The 24872-nt window shown below is 39.3% G+C and overlaps 3 protein-coding genes across 3 annotated transcripts in view; 2 read left to right on the forward strand and 1 right to left on the reverse strand.

The window, feature by feature from the left end:
* pag1 (phosphoprotein membrane anchor with glycosphingolipid microdomains 1) overlaps positions 1–13536 on the reverse strand; it is a 45874-nt gene extending 32338 nt beyond the window's left edge. The window contains exon 1 of the mRNA XM_066674698.1: positions 13353–13536. The gene's annotated coding sequence lies outside the window, so the exon portion shown is untranslated. The remainder of the gene's footprint in view (positions 1–13352) is intronic.
* Positions 13537–18677: 5141 nt separating this feature from the next.
* mrpl53 (mitochondrial ribosomal protein L53) lies at positions 18678–20368 on the forward strand. Its single transcript, XM_066673499.1, has 3 exons — positions 18678–18969; positions 19902–20014; positions 20201–20368. The coding sequence occupies exons 1-3, from the start codon at positions 18878–18880 to the stop codon at positions 20299–20301; spliced, it is 306 nt and encodes a 101-aa protein (XP_066529596.1). The 5' UTR covers positions 18678–18877; the 3' UTR covers positions 20302–20368.
* Positions 20369–21633: 1265 nt separating this feature from the next.
* fabp4a (fatty acid binding protein 4a) lies at positions 21634–23126 on the forward strand. The gene is made up of 4 exons (XM_066673688.1): positions 21634–21770; positions 22222–22397; positions 22510–22611; positions 22901–23126. Exons 1-4 carry the CDS (start codon positions 21698–21700, stop codon positions 22952–22954), a joined length of 405 nt encoding a protein of 134 aa, XP_066529785.1. The 5' UTR covers positions 21634–21697; the 3' UTR covers positions 22955–23126.
* The last annotated feature ends 1746 nt before the right edge of the window (positions 23127–24872 follow it).

Here is a 24872-nt window from a genome sequence, read left to right on the forward strand (position 1 = left end):
CGCGTGGTTCACTGGAAAGGACCATGGTTTCAAAAATCAGGAACGGAACTGGTTCAAGAATCAGAGTTGTTTTGGTGGAAAAGCGGTATGGTTGACAGCAGCAACCTGATTGGTTAAACAACTTTTTTGATTGGTTAAATAAACCTCGCGATCTGATTGGTCCAGCTAAAGCGTTCCTATTTGTCCATCAATTGGCCGTCAAAATGGGGTCAGAAATCCACAACTGCAAAAAGAGATTCACACAAGCAGCAGAGAAGGTGAATGTGCGGATTTTTCCCACCACATTGAAAAACTCCCATTGTTACATATGGAACCTTAAAAATGTTTGCTCTGGCACTTTTTAAGGCATTTGAGAAGTACTGATTCACACATTCACAACATATGATTTCCAAATGAAAATGTTTTCTACAAATTTAAAAGTGATTTCTATACATTACAAATATTTTTTCCACATTTGTAAATTTAAATGATTATTGTTGTTGTTGTTTTAAATTTGAGCATTCCAATACATTTGTGGATTTGGGTTTTACGAGAATGTAGTTGCTCAAATGCAGTTACAAATTCCATTACACCTGTGAGTATTGTTTTTACAAGCTCAAAATCTTTTTGACCCTTTTTTGACTCCATACCAGCACATCTGATGCAACTAAAGAACTAATTAACACCCCCTTCCCAAGTTGAAGTAGGTGTGATGGAGTGAGGAGAGATCTACAGCATGCAGGGCAGAAGCCCACCAGGACCAGGACTGAGACCCACTGGTCTAAAGGTAATAAGTATATGGAGAGTGCTTGTGAAATTAAATTGGTGAGATGGCCCTGGAGCAGGTCACCGGAAAAGTTCCCTTATTTTCAATCCCAGTGTTGACAGGTGAAACTGTTGATATTTGAACTCAAAAGCAAACCCTCCCTTCACTGCTTCTTCAGAGACTTCATTCCCCAAATTCATGTACGTAACGTGCCAGACACACAGTCTCCTTCCCCCGTCCTGTGCATCAGCACTAATTCCCTCTGTTGCTGATTGGCTGGAATGCTTTTCTCAGTCTGAGCCACATGGTTTGTTTCCCATTTACAAAGCCAGGGCTCAATACAAAGAACAGACTTTTTCCTGCACACTAACAGACCACAGAGCTAGTGAGCCATGGGGGAACATTTGCTGAATTTGACCAAAAATATATTGGACTGAAATCATATACATGGCCTTTAAATTACAAGTTAGAGTTAGAGAGGTAAATAATTACCTGCCCTTACTATTGTTATCAATGCTAAATGCCATCAGAGACACACAGAAATGTTCAAATCTTGTCTAGAGCCATTCTCAGAAGCTGTTACTGCAGCACAGAGCTGATAAAGATTCTTTAAATACCATTTATTTCAAGTTTATATTATGTATTTTGCCAATATCTCCAAGTATTGTGAGTTTTGTATCTGTGGGTTCTGCTTCTGCTGCCTCAAGCAACTTCAGATCAAATGTAAAATAAAAAACCACAAGTTCCTAAAAAGAAAAACTTTGAATTTGCAGTGTGTATAGGACTACACTAAATCACTAAATCACTAGATAACGTAAATTAAAATGAATCCCCAAGCATACTCTGTGGTAGCCTCCTGCCATTTCTATTAGTCTCACCAGCACGTGTTGTTTGAGCCTTGTTAGCATAGAGTATTATTCATTCATTCATTCTCTCGTGTGGCATGTAATATGTAGTTAGGCCAGGTTGCATCTTTACTGAATATGTACAAAATACAAATGTCATTTTATTGTCATTATTCTCTAAACAGCACAGTATCACCACGGATCTGAAGGACGACTGTATTGTCCACTTCTAATGTGCTCTAATGTTCATTAGGTATAAAAGGATTTTGGTGAATAGTCTGTAAAACCTGTATGACTTGGCTTGGCAACGGTTGCTATGAAAAAACACACTGGTGGATAGGTCAGTTCAGTGCTGTTGCTGGGTTAGATCTCCTCGCTCTCCTGCTCACTGTGTTACAAGCTTCTGTGGCAGGGAGAGTCTGAAACATTGGTCACTGCTGCTGTGCAATGATGTACCAAACCAGCTGTGACTCTCTCTCTGCCCCCCTCCCTTCCCCACCCCACTCTCTCTCACTCCCTCTCCCCCTCCCGTTCTCTCTCTGTCTCACACACACACACCACAGAAATACACTTTTTTCACACACACCCCCCTCTCTCTCTTTCTGCGCCTCCAATTTTTCACTTCCTCCTTGGCCCACACCCTGATATCAGCAGTTATTGGAGGACAGTTTCACCACCCAAGCCATGGTCACTTTTCTCCCAATTCATCTTTCTTTTCTCAGTGCTTCTCAGGCCATCTGGCCCTCAAACAAAATGGAGATTTAACTTGCCTAGGACGATTAAAAGTTTGATTCAACACTTTATTCACTCTCAGATGAACTGGTGATGCCAGAAGATCCGAGGCTGTTTTTCTCTGCAGTGGAAACGGTTTTACAGTGATTTACAAGTGGGAAGATGTGATTCCTATGGGACTCAGGTTTGCTGAAAAGTCGAAGGCGCAGTTGCAGTATTAATTCAAATGAGGCAGCAGGAGAGGGAGAGGATTTCACAGTGTTTCAGGCTCTTCGCATCTGTCATAGCCAGACTGAGACACACACACACACACACTGGGGAGAGAGAGAGAGAGAGAGAGAGAGAGAGAGAGAGAGAGAGAGAGAGAGAGAGAGAGAGAGAGAGAGAGAAAGAGAGAGAGAGAGAAATGCACCATTAGGATAGGTTGCAATTCTCAGTGACAAAAGTGGTTTCATTTGGATAGATTATTCTGGCACACACTCATAAGCTAGAGAGAGAGAAAGCTAGAAAGAGAGAGAAAGAGAGAGAGAGAGAGAGAGAGAAACAGAATAGAAGAGAGAAAGAGATAGAGATAAAAAGGGAGGGGTAATGCAAATATAAGACAGAAGATGGAGAGAGAGACCAGGAAGGAAAAAGAGAAAGAGAAAGAGAGAGAGAGAGAGGGACAAGGCAAAGGAGTGACAGATTGAATGATGGTCAGTGAGAGTGTGAGAGAGATGCCTTTCATATTTACGTTTTAATTGACATAATCCACTCTCCCTTACACTGTGCCATTCCTTTTGCATGACTGCTTATTACAATGGTAGGAGGGCATAATAACAGTGAAGAAAACTGTGACTCTAATTATGGTAATAATTACCAGTAAGAGGGGGGTGTTGGAATAATCAGCTTGCACACAGAAGCAGCATAAAATGGTATTTTCGTCTTAGGAATCTTGCAGTTTTTGGAACTGTGATTGTCGAAGCTACCAGATGATTCAAAATAACTGAACAACTGCAGAGATTTGACAACACAGCACAGAATAACAATGTCTGTTTATATTCAGTGAAACCAGGGGGTAAAAACCCTTCAATGCTGAGCCACTTTCTTTATGGGGCCCTCTTCCAAAGCTAGAGCCTTGCCATTCAAAGCATGTCTTCCATGGACCTCAAAGCCTTTATCCATAGCATATTCACTGATTGTCTTCTTTGGCATCTCACCAAGCGTGGGTTTACCGAGAGGTTCCCAACACTGATGTTTTTGAGGCTGCAATAATATCTTGCCAGATAATGTTGGTCAACAGCCCAAGAATGAAAATGCAGAAAATAATCAAATAAACAACCTTAATGGGCTTTAACCACATTAATCCACAGAGCTACTCCCATATCTGCTTTGAGATAGAGGGACACAAACAGACAAAAGAGGCAAGGGTTCCACAGTGATGTGATTGCCCTCCATTACTGTGCCATTAGCAGAAAGAAGAGCCTTTCAGTGCTCAGGCATTGTGGGCGTTTTGGTGCCTGTGGACTGTGTGTTTGAATGCATTAAGATTAAACTCAGTTATGGGGCATGTACAGTTATAATGAAATGATTAAATGTCAGTTAAACAGTACACTTTAAAAGTCTGAGGGTAAGTCAATTTGATATAAATGTTTAAGATGAGTATTGTTCCCTGTAGAACGTGTTACATGCTCTTAAACCTAATGCTCTTGAAGCTGAATGATAACATTTAAGCTGTGTCTCAACTATGCACTTAACACTAATTCTAATTTGTGTTTGAGTGTGTATTATGTAGTACAGCTACAAATGTCAAAGTTGAGTTTACTAATAAATCCACAGTGGATACATTGAACCTGTTGAATTTTTGAGTATGATAATGATGGACACTACTATTGTCCCACAATCCAACAGAAAAAAAAAAGGCAAGAGTTCTAACGTCTGGAAATGTTGTTTGTTTGTTTTATTATGTGACATACTATGTAGTGTTTAGGTGCAGAAGCTACTATTTTGTTTCCTTAAACTATGCACTACACAGAGTGGAAGGAAGTTTCTGAGTTTCAAACTTTGAAAAATATTATAGTGTTGCAGCTGCAACTTGGTTTGGAGTGCATTGTCATAGCAACAATTAATCAGGTCCTGTTAGAAAGAAAGTGTGTAGTATGATATTTTGTGTACTAGCCTGCTGAACTTTTAAAGATAATACAGAGTATATGCTCTGTAGTATTAGTGTGTAGTACACAGTTTGGGTGCCGCCCTAGTGTAAACACCTCAAATAACAGAGGTTATTACCACAGCAATAGTGCAATTTACACAACAGATTTGATGAGTAAATGTGTACAAACCTTGGACATAAAACTGACCTTCTTAATAAAGCAGCAGTGATTATTTGACAATCTGTATCACGATAATGTATGTTCTTCCCCTGTAATTATAATAAACAGGGCCAGGTAGACATGCATGTATATTTTTGATATTTGCCACAATGCGTTGAAATGAAAAACACATCTTCACCTTTAATACAATTGTCACTTAGTAATTAGTATGTCCACGCTTTATATTTATTATAATGTCCAGTCTTTTCAGGGAGATGTGATTTGTTTTGAATTCCCTGAAGTTAGGTCTTAGAAGTTGTTTGGGTTTCCTGCCTCTCACAAATACATTCTGTGTGGTTGATGGTTGATGGTTGAGCTCTGGTGAAAATCTATTGTCTTCCTTTAGCTGTAATGTAATGTCTTGACAATTCCACGTCTTTTTAAACCAGTTGTTACTCACTGTCTTCTCACAGTGGAAGAAGAACAGAGACATTTGTGAATATTTTAACAGCTGAAGTAACAGTGGAGTTTGATGTCCTCCAAGCTATCAAAGTGGAGAGTTTTCAGTACTGTTACTCTCAGAGTAAAATAAAAAGTAAAATCTCAGAGAACCACAAAAAAGTTTAAAATCTGTTTTGACTGAAAATGAATAGAAACATAATAATAATCAATAATTATTATTATTATTATAAATATTATTTTGAAATCTTAGGAAAGCTATGCATGTCATTACTGTCTATGCCTTTTTCTGTTAAAAATTTCATTCAAATAAAATGTTAAAAGCATTGGTAGAGAAACTCGTTAGAGACAGCTCTAGACCACACATTTGTATATTTCAACTTTCAGTTCTTAGAATTGAAGGTGGTTCTAATATGAAAGTCTAGCCTGCATGTTTCTCACATTCCACCTTCTGCATCAAACATCTATATTAGGCGTGCTGTGATCAGTGTGTCAGCGTTGTGGTTCTCTGCTGTTTTTTTGCAGAGTACTGTTGTATGTAAACTTCCTATTCTCAAAGGTTCCACCAATAGCAACTAAAGTAGTGGTATCCTGAGTGTCTTTAAATGTAGTTGAAGTTTAACCTTTAGTGGCTGGGCAGGCCTTTGTTAGGGGCATGCTGTTTTTCTAGGATTTTTATTAATATGCCCCTTCTAGATAACAAGCCCCATTTCCTAAAAACCTATGAGGAACAGGAAGTGGAACAGACCAGCTTAAGTTTGAAAAGTGCATTTTCTGCAGAGCATAAAGGAAAGTTATTATGAAAAAAAATATATCAAACATGTCTCCTTCTATCTTTTGCTCTCACTCTTTTCTCTCTCTATCCACCCGTCCAAGGCCATGATCATCAGAGATCCCAGTTATTGGGACGTTTCCAGTGCAAGCCTCAGGGAAAGCAGAGCTGAAGAGCTCAGTGTTTGTGTGTGGCCCATCCTGTGGTCCAGATCGATGAGGGCCTCTTCCCTGGTCATCACATTTCTCATCTGATCACTCTCATTCATACCTCTGCTGCTTCAGCACATTAGAAACCTGACCTCATGTGTTTCTGTTTGACAACACACATATTGTCTCGCTCCGTGAGCATTTTGCTGCAGGCCAGTAAGTAAATAATCCCTCCCCTTCTCTTCCTCTGGAAAAAAAGAACAGAACAGAAAGATGCTTGTATTGCACAGTCATATGCCGTAGCTGTAGGGAAGAGCTGACAAGGATTTAAGCCCCCGACACATGACCACAACACCTGATTCTGCGCTCGAATTACAAACTGTAAAGAAAAAAAGGGCAGAACTGTGGCTTAATATTATTAGCAATATGGTCAAAATAAAGACCTACAGTATTCCTGTTTCTCCAATGTATTACAAACCCAGTGGCATAGTTTAGATAGGGCACGGTTAAAATCCTGCCTACATTGTTCCGACTAAAATGATTAATGTTTTGGTAGATCATGTAAATACTTAGCTACCATCAAAACATCTATGATCTATGCTTATTTACTCTCTGCATTATCTGAATGGCTAAAGCCACTAATGTGATCATGGTCGACATGTAATATATATTCTGCAAGCACTAATCCACTTGCATCTGCTGCCTGATGAAAATCCATGCAGTGAGAACCACAGGCTCCTGCTACAGGCTGCTGTCCTTTCAGTGCAGCACTGAGGAAAAATGGAGCTGAACCTCAGCCATGTATCATACACCCAAGCCGAAACTGAGCTGCTCAGCATGCTGTATCATCTAACTGAAGTTGAGCTGTGCCTGTGGGAGGGCTTCCACAGGGACAGAATTTCCAGGGAGAGAAGCCTCTGGGGGTTCTCCAGGCATTCCTGCTTTAACATGGAATCTGCAGAGGAGCTCTTCGGCTTTCCAATAAAATCACAGCAATAAGGAGGAGGAGATTGTGCAGGGTGAAGAGCGCTGGTCCTGGAGGGCCAGTGTTTAGCACATTCTTGTGATTCTCTTGCCTGTTCCAACCCTTAGTTGTTAAATGGAATTTTTACAAGGTGGGTATGCGTAGGGGAACTTTATAAATGCGCTGGATGCTGGCTCATTAGGACTGGAATTTAGTGCTATTATAAACAGCCAATACAACCCAAAATACTAGAAATTTAATGATACACTGAGCCCACAATTCAATTAAATTTATGAAGCTGAGCTCACTATTCAGTATTCCCATGGTATTTCAAGCTAAATTGGAATGAAGAAAAATGATGACTATGGTCATGTAGATGTTATTAACAACTCTAGAGCTCTGAGGTTTGGAATGGCTCTAACTGTTTGCAAATGTTAGTGTTTAATCAGTGAAGTTGCACCATGTGGTATAATTAACAGAGTTTCCATTTTCTAGCATGCATTGTAACATCTTCATGATACACGCTGTCGCAGATATGCATTGTGTTATTTTAATGTCACACAAAATTGTTATGACTCTTAAAATGTAATATAAAAAAAATACAAGTAAGGCACGCTTCAGTCAGTCAAATATTAAATATTACACTCAAATTATTAGTCTTATTTTCATTCCTTCATTGTATGTAAGCGCTTATCCAGTTCAGGGTCGCGGTGGGTCCAGAGCCTACCTGGAATCATTGGACGCAAGGTGGGAATACACCCTGGAGGGGGCGCCAGTCCTTCACAGGGCAACACACACACACACACACACCTACGGACACTTTTTGAGTCACCAATCCACCTACCAACATGTGTTTTTGGACCGTTGGAGGAAACTGGAGGAAACCTACGCAGACACAGGGAGAACACACCAAACTCCTCACAGACAGTCACCCGGAGCGGGAATCGAACCCACAACCTCCTGGTCCCTGGAGCTGTGTGACTGTGACACTACCTGCTGCACCACCATGCCACCCTTAGTCTTATTTTTTTAACTAATATTATTTAACCCGCACCGCGACCCTGAAATGGAGAAGCGGAAAAGAAAATGTATGTATTATTTAACCCAAAATTTCTGTTCCATTTTACTCTTCCAAACAGTCCCATTCACACAGAATAACAGCACATGTTTAAAGAACATCTCACAACAAATATTAATGAAATACTACTTCGGTATTTCAGCAGGAGACGATGACACACAGTAGTCACACCCAAAGAGGAGCAGTCAAGACAAGTAATCCTCCTAAATTATTGTCTCTGGCTTTGTAATGCCATGGTTAAAATGGTGAGCGTATGGTGGATTACTGGAAAAGGCCAGTCATGCACAGCAGCCTCCCCATCATGAGACTAATATCACAGAGGGCGAGATGTCAGTGTGTCAAGAGATGCACTCCCAACTCTGGTAGGTCTTTGATTTAAGAGACAAACTTTCCTAAGGAGAAACCTCTGATTTCCCTATATCTCCCTGTGCTAATTTACTTTAATCACATTTGCAGTGTTTACATGAAAATTCCAACACTACTTCTACGCTGTGGGAGCAATTTTTATTTGCCCTATGCAACTTGAGTGCAGCCAACAACACAAGAGCCACAAGTCAGGCGTCCCTCTGTGCTCCTAAAATCTTGGGATGGGCTTGTGGCCTAATAACAGAGTGTGTAGAGGTCGGCAGGATCAGACCTGCTGTACGTCTGAGTGTGTAACAATGACGGTGCCCGTTTGGTTCTGGTCAAATGAATCAAATGGCTCTCTGCCTGATTTCTAATGATTATTATGCAGGGTTTTTCTTTCTATAAGGACTAATAAATGTCCTGCACACTGAATAAAGACATGGAATTCTTTGACACATTCCTTAATTCAGGCTTCTACCAGATATTTACCACAGAAAATAAGACTTTCTCAGTATAGATTTTATGGGAATTAACTGTATACTACTATGAGCCATGTATTAAAGTACAGCAAGGACCTGACAGAAATTGTACTGATACTAAAATACTTGAAAGTACCAAGCAGTTGGATGCAGAAATCAAACACCACAGCACTGTTCACCCAAGGTCTAAACAGTCTTTTCCGAACCACCAGTTTCATTCTTTAAATGAGACGGTTGGGTGTTGGTAGGAGGTCCAGATCCTTCACTCGAATTTGTGCTCACAGGTATGAGGCTTTATCCACATATTTAGAGCTGGAGTTCAGATATTAACCCCCACCCAACCACAGTAATAATGTATAGCGTATTAATATTTGAGACAGTATGACAGTACGAAAAATATGGATACCGCCCATCCCTAGTGACTAGTGTAAAACATGATGTATTTTCATGAGATTGAAAGGCCTGTGAATTAACACACTCTTAATTCAATCTCAAGACTCATCATTTAGTCATAGCTTTGGACTTTTCTTACTCATGCAATTGTCTTTCAGTTCAGGTTTTCTTATAAGCAGCTGGGAAAGGAATTATGTTTTACTCCTACTTCCTTATTTAAAGCTGCATTCACTTATAAACGTGACATGAGATATGAAACTCACTCAAAGTTAATTTCACTAAACGTAAGCTTTCAGGTGCGGCATGGTACAACAAACTGTCTCTGTCTCAACCAATGAGCTCTGAAAGCTGCATTTTACATTATATTTTGGTCAGACATGTCTTGTTACATGCTATATTAAACAAAAATAGAAACATCTGCAGCACTTTTGCATCAAGAGGTTTTAAGGAGAGGACAAAGCAAATGACACTCAAATAGCACACTGTCCACAACGGCCTTAACTTTAAATTAACAACACACTGTGGCATTTGGGAGCGAGTACTCGTCCAATTTTCAGAGCAAATGAAAAATCAATCTAGCAAGGGTCAATAATTTTGAGAGGATTTTAAAGTGCACCACCAATGTCACAATCAATGGCTCATCTAATGAACATCATTAAGCTACTCTCCTTGGGATTAGTTATTGTCTGCTCCATTTTGCATGCCAAAGGATTTGTTCCATGCTCAGACACATTACATAAGACCTGTAATGTGGATCTCTTTTAAGAGTATACGGTCTCTATAAGTTTTATAAGTGTGAGGAGTCCATGTTAAATATTACTATGTGGAGAAATATCGATCTGAAGAAGCGATTTTTAATAGCTTTAAATATGTCTTCGTTTCATGGCTTCAGCAGTTGCCAAGTGTTAAAACGGATCTCTCCCCAACCCCTCCCCTGAGCCTGGGTGTCCTGTTCTTTTACTGAGTAATGAGAAAAATTTATTTTTCACTGATGTTGCATTAGCCTCTTTTCATTAGTCATGAATATTTTACTCTTTAACAACCCTGATATTATTTCCATTCAACAGAAAGGGCCCATGGATAGATGCAGTGTCTACTCAGTGTCTGTGTTAGCCCTCTTTCACCCTTTTCTTCAGTGCTCAGGAACTTACAGAACCATAAGAGAGCAGGTATTATTTGGGTGATGTGTCATTCTCAACACTGTCTCAGCAGGCAGTGCCTGCATTGTGCGCACTCACTGGCCAGACACACCTACCTTTCTAGTCCACCTTGTAGAAGTAAAGTCAGAGAGAGTAGCTCATCTGTTGCTGCCCAGTTTGTGTTGGTCATCCTTTAGACCTTCATCAGTGGACACACATTGTTGGTTTGTGGTCTGTTCTCAGTCCAGCAGTGACACTGAGGGGTTTAAAAACTTAAGCAACAATGCTCTGTCTGATCCACACCACGCAATACACACTAAATACACACCATCATTGCATCAGTATTACTGAGAATGATCCACTAGCCAGGTTAAACTTGCACTGTGGGTTTCCTGTGTTGAGGTAATGAAATGGAAAATTGGTGTACAGACATGAACGTTATTTTAATGTTATGGCTGTGTGGTGTATAATAGAAAATAAACCTTTCTTCTCTCTTTTGAAATTTAAGTGTTAAATGTAGTGTGTAAAAACAGTCCAGGAACTGGTGAAACTGTTGGAAAAATAAAATATTGCCTATAGCAGTTTAGCCCACCTTCATTCCCATGTTAATGTTGAGGCAGTGTTTCAGCTGGGACAGCTTTTTTGTGTTAGGCACAAAAATAATGCCCAAGGACTTCTATTAGTAAGGATTCCAAGTTGGAAATCAAAGTTACATCAGCTGTGTGGAAAAAAGTGCTGTTACCCACTATTTTACACCAACCGAGCACATTTAAGAATTCACTATATTGTATATCTGTATACTCCACCAAAGGAGAGAACCAGTGTTGAGTGTTGGGACGCAGTTCAAAGCCAATACACGGCATGTTCATTCATGTGTTGGTGATAATACTGCATTCAAACATGTTATCCATTATTGTGTGGCATAAAGCCCACTTTGGCAGCTTTTAACGGCCCCCTGCAGAGGGCTAAGCCCAGTTTGAGAAGCCCTGTTAAAGAAAACATGCCGCAGCTGGAGAAACATCCAGGCACTTGAATGCCACTGGGCTTGACACAGGCTGAGATCAAGGCTACAGCAGCAGAATATAAAAAAGCCTCGAATGCTACTCAATCTGATAAAAGCGCAGCCTATCAACTTGCTCATCTCATACTGTATGACCACAGCGGTTGTAAGTAGCTCATTAAAATTTCAATTTTCAAAGCTAATACAACGGCTAAAGTTTTCACCAGTGAATCTGGCCAGTTCTCAGCTTCAGCCCATGGTTGATGATTGAAGATATTTGAGGAAAAACCAATATATCTTCTTCCCCTCCATTTGACATTTGTACAGCCCAAAATGACAAAAAGGGCTTGCTTATCTTACAGTATTCTACTTACACAATGAACCACACACAAAATCTGCTTGCAAGTAATGACAAATCTAAATATATTTTGTGTCTGTGAAGCAGTTTAAGGTGATGCAAGCTCCCTACCAGAGGGACAGGTGCAGTTACTGAGTGGGCGAAACCTTCCAGCACCACAGAGCAGCACAGAGCCAACACTGTGCACAATTCTATCAACCAAGATAGTAATGAAGGTCTAATAAGATGGAAGGACAGAACCTCCCCCCCCCCCCAACCCCCAGCACATCACTCCGTCTGACCTCAATCCCAATGTTTTGTTTTTGATGCCCTCAGATGTGGGGGGAACCCGTAGCTTTAGGAGAATCCACTGTGATCCTGCTTAAATCTGCTGACTTCTCTCATTATAGAGAGGTTACTACAGCAGGCATTCAAGCAGAAATCAGCTGCATTTATACATGAAATGAGCACGTGGCTGCTGTATAAAAGCAAGAACCGATGTCTTGTATTTGAAAGGTCAGTAAACACCATTCAAACACTGAGAAATTCTTTCACACTGAATTATAAATATTACCACAGCTAACCAACATCTCACCCACAGAAGGGACATTAACTAATTAAGTGTTAACTAAGAAACAGTATTAAAAAATATATATAAATGAACATATACATGTATATTATGCCCTTTTATGTAAATGTATTTGCATATATTGTCCACTTTAGCTTCTCCCACTCACACTATGTTATAAGGAGTGTTTCAGTCAGGACCCATTTCTGGCAATCAATAAAAACAAAATCTGTTCAGACTTAAAGGAAGACTAGGAAAGATTTGGTGCATTGCTGTATTGGCTCCCCCTACTGTTGGGGAGTGGGGGAGGGTTTCCTACCCACTTCCAAGGTTACACAGCGCAGTTTCTGCATTGCTGAGTCTGGAGTAACAACCACAGAGGCTCTGTTCTCCCTTTTACAGGTCAATGGAGCGTCACAATGACTCTGAAGGTGTAACTGTTAGGTAAATATATGACCTAATGTTCCTTTAAGGGCACAGCAACATATAATCAAATAAACGCACTGGTGCTTTAGCAAAGCTCCTTCAGATACATTAGTGGGATTCGGCATACATTCCTACAAATAGCACATTTAAATATTAGTCATATAATCCACTGTAGGTAATAGAGTTACATGTCTTGCGCATGGACTCTCTCCCAGATAAAGTGTAGCCTCCTCAGTGGAGGGGAGTGGTTTTATCCACGATGCTCAATCAGTCACTGGTAAACTTATGAGCTTTCCTGCCACCAGTTGGTGTTGCAATAAACACTAACTCCATCAGTAAGCTGTACTAGTACTGCATTTCACTCTGAAACACTGAGGATATGAAGCAAAACTATCCAGATACACAGACTGCCACAAATTCTATATCATTCCATCAGTCGTGGGCTTCACAGAGTAATGAATTCCTACACAGCACTGCGACTAAAACACTGCGGCAGACAAAACACGAAAAATGACAAGTTTTCTCTTACTTATCGCAGAATTCCTGTTATTACTCTCCATCATTACCACACACTCGTTTCACATGAACTTTCTCAGACATTTAGGAAGAGGTGTTAAGACCACTCACCCAAAACGACCATCCATAGACCTCTACTAGAGCCTCAGACCTGGACAAAGCTCGGTTCCACGTTCAAAGAGAGTCGAAACCTTCAAAGATTAAACCGCGCTGTGGTGTGTTTTCAGTGTTTAAAGACAGAAGAGAGAGCCACTCTGTGTGTGGTTTGATAGCTGCGGTTCTCAGAGCAGAGCACTGTATCTCCAACACAGAGCTGAACGGCGAGCCAGACCACGCCCCCTCTTCTCAGAAAGGGGCGGGGCCATATAGCACTATGCTTAAAGTATACGTCGCAAAGACTCCTGGGATATATAGTCTTTTTATCGCCATGTGCAACGAGTGGATAATGCAAAGAAAATATCTTTATGTACCTTTTACGTTTAGTTTATTAATGATTATTCATTAAGACAGAAGCACTTTATCAACTCATTAATAACAATTAAATCACACGAATAAAAAGAGCAATATCTGGATATGAATGAATGTGATTTTTTTAAATGGACTGGGCAGAGACTTTCAAAATTTCAAAATTCTATCTGCCAGTCGCTGGAAGAATAAATGTGCAACATAATTTTGTTTTCTGTTGCTGTAGACGTATTTACGTTTCATAATTTGTTAGAAGTGCTGCAAAATGATTGTGATTATTGCAACATGTCTAACAAATTATAAAATAGAAAGAATTAAGTGTCCTGCATACTGCATCTTCATTCCTCTCTAAGCCATTTCTGATAGAGAGAGCAAGCAAACCATGAGGGTCTAGGTGGAGTTTTACTGTTTTTTGGTATTTGAATGTCTCTGCCCAATTCATTTTAACCCTTCGCATTCATCCCATCTGTTGGCTAGTAATCTGGCTAGTCTGTTGGCTGGTAGTTTGCGCTGCCTCCAGAACCATTTTGGGTAGGGCTTTTTCACACATGCAAAAATATGCTATTTGGAATAGGTCCATGGTCACTTTGATGTTTTGGTGTATGTGAATAAATAATGCAGAGTAAACATATGGTCACCTTCCAAAGAAAAATAGTAACTTTATATGAAAAAGAAAGGGCTGTGCAAAATATTTAATTCCACGTAAATTTGGAGCATTTCTATTGGTCCATTCATCATGAAATTTTTTTCATACAATTTGAAGAACAGCTGCTGTGATTAAATAATGTAGAAAACTAAAATGTTTACCTCCTGATGACTACACTGTGAGGTATTATTCTCAGGGGAGCACAGGGTTTGATATGAGAGGTCAATCAATTAGATATCATCTCCACCATCTCTCTCTAAGTCATACCTGTTGTCCCCACTATTTGCATTTCTTGCGTTTCATATTGTTGTCATCCATGATTGGTATTTTTTTATCTTATGTATACTGCCTTATGCATTGAATGTACCAGGGTGACTGTAATATTGTCATGATCTATTTATTTAAAGGTGGCCTAACCAAAAACATGTTCTAATATCATGGTAGAACTAAAATGTGATAACTATTTTCTTTCCATCCTTGTAGTTGTATAAAGCATAAGTGCTGGAATACACACTACAGTGAGGCTTGCTCCTGAGGCCTTATTATTGTACATGTAATATTTTGTTTGATCAAAATATCTGGAGAAACACTGAGTCAAATGTCTGGAGGGTTCATATTGTCCTGCTGAACCGGGCACACAGCGCCCACTCTGTAAATTGAATAAACAAAGCTAGGAGTGCTTTGGCACACTGCCCTGCACCTATAAGCCTTATTGAGGCTGTGAGTCAGCTATAAATATATTTAACACATTAGGCATAGAAAATAAAAATTACTCATTTTAACCCTTATTCTTAAAGGCTGACCCCCCTCTCGAGAGTTTGAATGCATTGTTTAAAAGTCTATTTAGAGACTTCACTAATCTTGAACAATATAGAGCAGCTCCCTGAGCCACGACTATTATTGTTTATGAAAAGAGGAACCTGTGTTTAGAGGGTGTTTCATAGGAAGCACAGTCTTTAGCCCTGCATCTAAATATAGAGCTTCCAAACCATAGTGTGCTTGCTGTTCAGGAAAGGGACTCTTGGTCATCAGAAACTAGAAGGAGCATGTGGTCGAGTAGTGGAAACCCAGGGCGTGGGGTGGTGTGACAATGCCTTTTCTCACTGTGGCAATATAACCTTACTCTACGGCGAGAGCATTTAGGTGTGACAAGTGTGAAAATATGCCCAGTATATTGTTTCTCACACACACGGGCAAACTGTAGCTTTGTCACAATGACATTTAAGAGTTATATTACAATAGTTGTGATGTTTAGAACAACTGAACAAATAGCAAATGCAAAAAATGCTTTAGATTGAGGGCGTGTTAAATGTAAAGCTGGTTATATAAATATGCATTCATTTAACCATTTATGATTAGATTGTGAATTAATCAAAAAAGAATGTACCTACACTGTCATATCAACAGCATGTAGGGTCATTGTGGGGGGAGTTTTGAGAAAAAAAAAATCTTACTAGCTGGTAAAGGGAGAATGACACTGAGTAATATTCCAAAGAAGCCTAATATCACATCTTCATTCATCCATTATCTGTAACCGCTTATCCAGTTCAGGTTCACAGTGGGTCCAGAGCCTACCTGGAATCATTGGGCACAAGGCAGGAATACACCCTGGAGGGGGCGCCAGTCCTTCACAGGGCAGAACACACACTCACACATTCGGACACTTTTGAGTCGTCAATCCACCTGACAACATGTGTTTTTGGACTGTGGGACCAAAACCCACGCAGACACAGGGAGAATACACTCCTCACAGACAAGTCACCCAGAGCAGGAATCGAACTCACAACCTCCAGGTCCTTGGAGCAGTGTGACTGTGATACTACCTGCTGTACCACCATGCCACCCACATCACATCTCCATATACAATATATGCACAAAGTATTGGAACAGACCACCTTATCACTGAATTCAGGTGTTTTATGAAGTTCCATTGGCAGTGGTGTATAAAATCCAGCACACCTCGTCCTGCAGTCTGCCTTTACAAATGTTAAAAATATATGGGTTGTTCCAAAGACCTTGATGAAGGCCTATGTGCCAAAATGCATTGGTATATAATACAATCTACAATCTTTAGTGAACGAGTGCTGTTGGTTCTCTTTTCAGTTTCATCTTTTGATTCTTTACCAAGGATTGTTGTGCAGTGAGGTTGCACAAGATTTTTCACCGAATTCATGTGGTACTGTATTTGGATGCCACAATTTCAACAAGTCAATTTATGAAATATCTTCCCTCCTAGATATTCTGCAATCAACGGTGAGTGGTATTACAACGAAGTGGAAGTGTTTTTGGAGCTACAGCAACTCAGCTATGAAGTGACAGATGGCGTATGGTTACAGAGTGATGTGTCTGGGTGCTAAGACACACCATGCGTAAAAGTCTACACAGCTTTGCTGTAGTTCCAGACCTACTCTTATAGCTGCAAATCGGTAACCAACTTCATAATAATGCACTACAAAAAAATATTGGTTTTTCGTAAAAGCTCCTGTAGGTAAAGTGTTCACAAAATGAATCAGTGGTTAGCCAGCTGAGTTCTGTATTGCTGTGGGATGATTCCCTTTGGTTGTGTGGTTTATATGTAAAATGCATGGAGGGGGTTGTAGTGACAGAGTAGTTATTTAAAAACAAATAATCTACATCTCTGCCTTTGGACAAATTAGAAGGCTTGACTCAAATCAGGACGACAGACGTATGCTACTGGGTGTTGAAGTTGGTTACGATTTGGCATTTGCTTTGCAGAATTGTTGCCATGTAAATAACACTATATTTTGCATTTTGCTCAGCTGCCAAATACATTTAATTGGATCTGTGCCTGTATTCTGGGCAGTGACAATAAAGCTTTTCCTAAACTCATCTAATGTTTGGATGTGAATCAGTGCCTGTTTTGTTACACAGTACCTGCTTACTGAGGCTAGGCCTATGTTCCTTACAGTTTCACATGACTTCAGCACAATGTCAAGGATTCCAGATCTTAGATCTGTTCATATATAAATAGTATTCAAATATTTGCTCATTTTTTAAACAATATCAATTATGACCAATTCTCCAACACCTTTTCTAAATTCACACTCTCCCATTGCATTTTCTAATGCATCAGGTTTGATAAACAGAGGCACATAACGTCCATCTGCCGCAGAGTGATACACAGACGACTCGATTAAATCACAGCACGCAAAATGCGAGCCATTTGCGCCATCTAGTGTAAACCAAAGGCACTGACAGAATAAACTAAAGCATAATTTCCACCTGAAATTATACTGGAACTGCAATATATTATGAGACTTGACTTATTGAACGTCCACTTTTACGTACTATTTATCGGATTATCACATTCCTGAAATTGTACAAAATATATTATGAAAAATCAAACGATAAGTCAGCCAAACTCAGAGGAGCCAAGCCAATGTACCGCTCCTGTTATTAATGTGTTACAGCAGCGTATGTACAGTACAACGGCGTTTTAGGGCCACGGCATTGAAAATAGTAATAATAATAATAAAAAATAAAATAAAATAATAATAATAATAATCCTAGAATGAAGTCAGAATTCAGAGAATAACTTCGGAACAGTTCTGAGAAAAATCTCGGAATAACCGAGTAAAATAGGTACATATTATTAAGAGAATATAGTCCGTATATTTAGAGAAACACAGTTATATTATTTATTATAATATGTAGACAGACAGACTCAGTCTGTGCGCCATGAGTGGGTTGTGAAAGAAGCAGTCAGTGAAGTGAACAGAATTGTTTATTAAACGCATCCACAGACATGACGATTAAACCCCGTCAGTGCAGCCCCTGACTGTGATGCATAAGGCTTTAGTTCATTGTCGTGGGCACGACGGAGTTCCACTCGCTCTGGATCCATCATTTTCGTGATAATAATATCCTGTGGAACTACATGCCCTCTACTGAATAAACTGGTTATTGCACCGATTCAGCGTTGAAATACCAATCACAATCTGGTCCTGATGTGGAAGAGAAGTGTTTTTTTTTTCCTGAAATCTATACCACAGTATGATTTAAGCAACACATTGCATTCCGTAATTACACGGTGTCTGCCCCATTATACGTCAGCAAATTATTCCTAAAACCCTGTCGTAATAATACGGAAGGAATATCTCGCGCGAATACGAATACGAATAATACGAAAACACCCCCCAAAAATAAATAAATAAACAAATAAATAAATAAATAAATAAATAAATAAATAAATAAATGGCGTGACCCTAGTTGTAGCGTTTTAAACATTGGTCAGACAGCCCGTCTCTCTTCCTTTATAAACGCCACCTGTCAAAATAAGAGTTTGGGACACTTAAACAGAGCCAGGTTCATTAATAACACTGTATCTCCGAAGCATTGTATTTAATTCCCAAAACAGTTATACAGCTTTTATAAATATGTTCATTATTTGGTGAAAAACTTTAAGGTTCCTAAATAAGAAATGAATAACGGTAGAAACCGCAGGGACGGTGAAGTCTTTTAGCTCTGGTTGAGTCGCCCGTGGTTCAGAGTTCAGAGCAGAGACATGGCGGCGTCCAGGAGCTCCGTGGTGTTAAAGACGGTCAAGAAGATAGTTGTGAAATTTTGTCCATTTGAGTCCAATGTTCGCTCCACTCGGTAAGAAAACTGCAGGGTGGAAGCTGGGGTACGACGAGGAAATAAATAAATAAACCACGCTGTCTGTGTGGGCGTTTAAGCGCCTGTCAAACTCGGGGAAGGGGAATGTGTTGTGTTTAATGTGATGATGCTCACACTTCTCAGAGCTGAATACAGTGCTCGGGGTCTCTTTATGTGCAGTGTATATGATGCTGTTTCTTTCCCTTGTTTGTTTAAGTAGTGCTTTGAACCATAGATAGATGTTTCAGTATCCAGTCAGCTGAATACAGTGTGTAGCATACTCTAACGATACAGTAGTTAATTTTACTTACTTTAGCATAACCTTTCCTCTAACGTATTTAGGACTTTTATTCGTATAAAACACATTGAATTGTTGCATATGAAATTTGTTACATAAATAGTCTTGCTTTGTGTGGAAGGTCTTTTAAGATCTGAATTCAGTTACAATACAGCCTCCCTAAACAGCTGTCTATGTGGGAAATAGAGAGCAAATCAGCTCACTAGTTATTAAAACACCCATATTCTGAGTGAAGCACACATTTAGAGATTCTTAAGTTTATTTACTGATAGATAAACAGACCAGAGACTGTTCCTTTAGAGTAAAATGTTGCTTAAATGTACACATGTAATTATATTAATGATAATAATAATTGCTATTATTTGAAAGTTAGCACAGAGGTGTGACTATCATGAACATGCAGCTGACTGAATTTTAGATAAATTATAATGTCCACTTGCATTAAAGGGTGAAGCAGTGGAACTGTTGTCTATAGAGAGATGGAGCACCATTTAACTCATTGGGGATGTGTTGGTGTGGATGTTGTGATCCAGATCAAATCATCTAAAACCTGTTTTTACTAGGAATTAGTCTCTCAATTGTAGACACTCATATGTGTTGTTTATTACATGCTAATGCAAACATTATTCCACAGAGACTTTCTTGTTTTGGTGGGATCTGAAAAGGCGAGAGCGACTAACATGAACTGTGAAGTGATTACGGAAGTGAAACATGATCAGTCAGAGCCTATGGTGGACATTACATTCCGTAAGTGAACTTTCGTAATGCTTTTCCATTTTTGTGCAATAAGACAGTTCTTTTTAATTAATCAGTCTTGTAGTAGTCTTTGACCTGATAACTGTTGACCTAATAGCATTTAGTTGTCTCATGGTGTGTTATTTTCTTTCCTGTTAGGCTGATTTTTGTCTTTTTGCTTGTTGTTTTTGTGTGCAGTGGATGGAGAAAGGTTAGTGATGAAAGGATCCAAGTTGACAAGCCAAGAGATGCTTTCTGCCCTACAGACTCGCTGCCAGGCAAAATCTGCAGAGAAATAGTGGATGTTTTTGTTTGTGTATTTCTTCTTGTGGAAGTCTATTTATGCTGCTTTTCTAAAAAATAAAACTACTGTCTGAAAATCTTGGGCATTTCAGTGGACATTTTTTCCTTTTTAAAACAAAGACAGTGGCTCACTGATTAACAAACATACAGATAGAAATTTCATGCTCCATGAGGAATTATTATTTATGATTTAAAGTGTAAGCTATCTAAAATATAAGTCCAGACGTATCTAGACACTCCCTTAATGAAGTTTAAAATGCACCAATCAATAACACAGGTGTTCAGTTGTGCACACCGTGCTTGTGTAATCTCTGCAGAAACGTATTCCCAATGTGCTCTGCACCAGTCGCAGTGAGTCTAAGGTCACAACCCCCAATGCCAAATGTGGGCTGGATCCTAATCATAATCACACTTTACTCGTCATGTATGCTCATACACACAAGGAATTTGATTGTGCTTCCTGTAACTCACTATGCATTAGCAACACCCCACAGTAGTCCAAAATACCACACATTCCTAACATACAGCCATTTCTGTAAACCTTATAGTGCAGATTTATGTGTTTTACATTAAAGTGCTGAATGCAGCAGTTATGTGCTGTCGTAGCAAATAAATGTAGGTGAGTGATGAACCAGACGCGCTAGTCTTCTTGTGTATAAAACACCCTACATTTGGCTGTGGAGCAGTGGACTAGTCTTTCATGGATTGATGGAATATGATTCAATATGTAAGGGGTACCCTGGTGTGGACAACATTTTTTCTGTAATCTCTCACTCTGGTGCAGTAACAGACCTTCTCCTGGGAAGTTTTAGACTGGATGTAGGAATGCTTCTGAGGGAATTTAATAGCATTGAGCCAAGTGAAAATTAGTGGAGAACTGATGTTGGATAATTGCTTGTGAATAATTAAAGGCAATCCAGTGAACTCCTGATAATGACCATATATTTGTGCTGCTGCTCCACAGAGTCCCATTTCACTTCATGCATTTCATGGATTCATGGATTATTCCTACACTCTAGGGTGTCCACTAACTATAGTTATGGTGTGTGTCCAGCTCATTACAGTAGTGGTCAAGTCAGGGCAGCTGGGCTTGTATAATCACGAAGACCCCACTCTCATCTTGAACTCTGTATTCATTCATTTCCCTCGCAGTTTTGCGTTAAGTGGGTTGTTTTACTCTAAACAAGCATTAGACCTTTTCCCTCATTCTCCATGGCTCTGTGCGTCAGCGACCTTGGACACGCTGCGGTGACGTTTAACGCGCTGATTGGCGGCTGTGGTCGCGCACGTGCTGGAGAAACAGCATAAAGCCGCGGCACCGCGAGGCTGCGGCAGTGGTGTTGATCTCTGAGGGTCTCGGAAGTTGTAAAGACAGAAACAGCAGCCGCAAACATGGTTGAGAAGTTTGTGGGAACATGGAAGATGGTCAACAGCGAGAACTTTGACGAGTACATGAAAGCTCTGGGTAATGAAAAGTTTACTCTTTTTCTCTTGAAAAACTAAGACAGAAGCTCAGTTCCACAGTGTGGACTGCACCATGTAGTTAGTAAAACAACTTTATGAACCCAATAGATACATTATTTGTTTTATTTATATATATATTCTTTTCACTTTTAGTGCAGTTTGAAGTGTAAAATCCATAGTTCATCCCCTAAACAATGTACAAGGACCTAGGAAATATAAAGAGCAAAACTAAAATTACTGGTGAAATAAATGTAAAAGTGTTGATGTGATGATTTCTATTTACTTTCATTGGCTTCTGTAGATTGTGACAGAATATGTTTTAACTCCACACTATCACGGATTTATTGTAGACTTTTATTGACCACCATTGACTACTGTAAACTATTGTATTAATGCAGACTGTTGCTATAACTGAGCTATAATTCAACCCATACTCACTTGACATTTTGCAGGTGTGGGTTTTGCCACTCGTCAGGTGGGTAACAGGACTAAGCCTAATCTTATTGTGAGTGTGGATGACCAAGGACTCATATGCATGAAGTCCCAGAGTACCTTCAAGACCACCGAGATTAAATTCAAGCTGAACGAGCCATTTGAGGAGACCACAGCAGATGATAGAAAGACGACGGTCAGTCAGTGCTATATTGGGATGTAATAGGGACATTTTTTTTTCTGGGAGTTTAGAGCTAACTGCCCTTTTTGTGAGGGGTTTATCGGAGTGTCTGCTTTTCTGTGTCCAGACCGTGGTCACCATTGACAATGGTAAACTGGTGCAAAAACAGACCTGGGACGACAAAGAGACAACACTAGAGAGAGAAGTGACTGATGGAAAATTAATAGCGGTAAGAGTTTTATTTGAACTGGTTGAAATGCATTTCTCAGACTATCTTCTGCTTTATGTAATTATTCTGCAGCTTATGTGGGGTAATTACCTCATGTTTCAGTAGTGTCAGCCACGAAAGTGCAGTTGGTGTTGGATTATTTAGTTGTAATAATGGAGTTATAAGCCTTGATTGTAATTATACTCTTAAAAGACCTGAAAATTCTATTGTCCTGAGCTGATTGTTTATTATTATTATTTTTTTTACCACAAATGTCTTTTTGTAATATGCCTAAATTCTTCTCCTGCAGAAATGCATGATGGGCGATGTGGTGGCAGTGAGGACATATGTGAAAGAGGCATGAAGTTATCCTGATGAGATCTGAAGAGTGCCTAGCTCAGTTCAATGAGCATTAAGGCAAATGAGTCCTTTTAATTCTTCTTGTTTTCCCTTCATACCAAAGCCAATGCATGCAGTGTATTTTAAGATGCATTTGACATTAATCAATGTGGTTCTTTGAATAAAGTTTTGAATTTATTTGCCTTCAACTGTGTTTTTTGTTGTTTATATAATTTAATTTTGGGTTTGTGCACATGGTCACACGAGCAAGACAAACTTTTCATCCATTATCATTTTAAATGCAGTATGCTGATGTAATGTAAGCAGAATGAGAAGTTCCCTCAAATAATTTCAGTCACTCAGTGACTGTTTTCCAAACAAAACCAAACAGACATTATACAACCTTATTCTAACTCAATTATAATAAACTGTAGTGTAAAATATCATTTTTAAATGTTTTATACTAATTTGAATATGATGCTTTGATTGTTCGCCATTTTTTTAATGAGTTGAACCAGTTTGCTGAGAGCAGGAGAACTATAAACTAGGATATTGGAACTCCACGACTGGAGTTGGAAAACTCACTGTTTTGCAAACATATTGAGACCAACAAAATAAGAACAAAGCTGCATTTAAAAACAATGTGAAGTAAGATAACTTTTTTTCAATTTAACAATCACAGCACAGACATACACTCCAGGGTACTATTGTGCATGTGCTGAGAGTGCAGCCTGAGTTGCCTTTTGACACAGATATTAACTGTAAGACCACTAATGACACATGAAAAATATAAATGAATAAATAAACCTAAATGTCAAAGCCCTCTGTGGTGAGTCACAGAGCATATGCTTTCCTTTCCTTTCCTTTTTTTTTCTTTTTTGTTAGACATTTCCTTTTTTGCACATAACTGGTGCAGAAGCTTCAATCGCTCCCTTTGGCCTGCACTAAAATCATGGACTATTCCAGTGGTTGCCAATTTCCCAGGACAGGAAAAAGAGGAGATGCACTGATTGTGATTAACAACAAAAACAGCTGAAGCAGGTGTATTATGAGCCAACTCTGTCCAAACACTCTATTCAAGAAACACAATGCAGGTTCCTACTGCCCACGCTGTATAAAGTTTAAATCATAGGAGCAAGCACCAGAAAACATTTGATCAGATTTGTTGATAAGAATTATAGCTGGAATTCTACTGGAGTTACTATTCTACTGGAGTAACTACTGGAGTAACACACCCCTCTGGATCCCACTGAGATCAGAGGAGAACATATGATGCTCATTTGCTTCAGAGATCTATTTGTTATCACTGCAAAGAAGATCCAGATGAATAAAGCTCAATCACAGCATCAGTCTTCCTATAATATATGTATTGTACGAGTGCCTAATCAAATTAAATTTAACTTGCTCCTTATGGTGTGGGTGTGTTAGGAGGTGGGAGTTCAGCATGATATGATGCAAGGCAGCTTTCCAAAAGAATTTGTACGCAAAGCTTAGACATGTTTATGTGTAAAAGGGGACCAGAGAAATATGGGAACAAAATGAATCCATTAATTTTTTATTTTACTACTTACCATTATTTCTCTATTCTCTCTCTCTCTCTCTCTCTCTCTCTCTCTCTCTCTATATATATATATATATATATATATATATATATATATATATATATATATACATATAAATCTTTATATATAAGTATATATTTCAATCTTTATATATGTTATATTTTGAATTTTATTTATTCAATGGACCAAAAGGAAGGTCTTAAATTACTTGGGGGGGGGGAAATTAAAAGGAATTCCCTGTGTTGGACTGGTGCCCTGTACAGGGTCCTGCCCTTGTGCTGAGGGATTCCATGTGGGATCTGGACCCACCACCACCCTGATCAGGATGAAGCAGTTACAGAAAATGAACGAATGAACAAACAATAGAATGAATGAATGAAT

The sequence above is a fragment of the Hoplias malabaricus genome, chromosome 6 (genome assembly GCF_029633855.1).
Source record: "Hoplias malabaricus isolate fHopMal1 chromosome 6, fHopMal1.hap1, whole genome shotgun sequence".
NCBI classification, from domain to species: domain Eukaryota; kingdom Metazoa; phylum Chordata; class Actinopteri; order Characiformes; family Erythrinidae; genus Hoplias; species Hoplias malabaricus.

Excerpts from the sequence above, each read along its gene's own strand:
- mrpl53 (XM_066673499.1), top strand. The coding sequence starts at position 18,878 with ATGGCGGCGTCCAGGAGCTCCGTGGTGTTAAAGACGGTCAAGAAGATA. Across the intron at positions 18,970-19,901 it reads TCCAATGTTCGCTCCACTCG|AGACTTTCTTGTTTTGGTGG; the intron begins GTAAGAAAACTG and ends ATTATTCCACAG. Across the intron at positions 20,015-20,200 it reads TATGGTGGACATTACATTCC|TGGATGGAGAAAGGTTAGTG; the intron begins GTAAGTGAACTT and ends TTTTGTGTGCAG.
- fabp4a (XM_066673688.1), top strand. The coding sequence starts at position 21,698 with ATGGTTGAGAAGTTTGTGGGAACATGGAAGATGGTCAACAGCGAGAAC. Across the intron at positions 22,398-22,509 it reads CAGATGATAGAAAGACGACG|ACCGTGGTCACCATTGACAA; the intron begins GTCAGTCAGTGC and ends TTCTGTGTCCAG. Across the intron at positions 22,612-22,900 it reads CTGATGGAAAATTAATAGCG|AAATGCATGATGGGCGATGT; the intron begins GTAAGAGTTTTA and ends CTTCTCCTGCAG.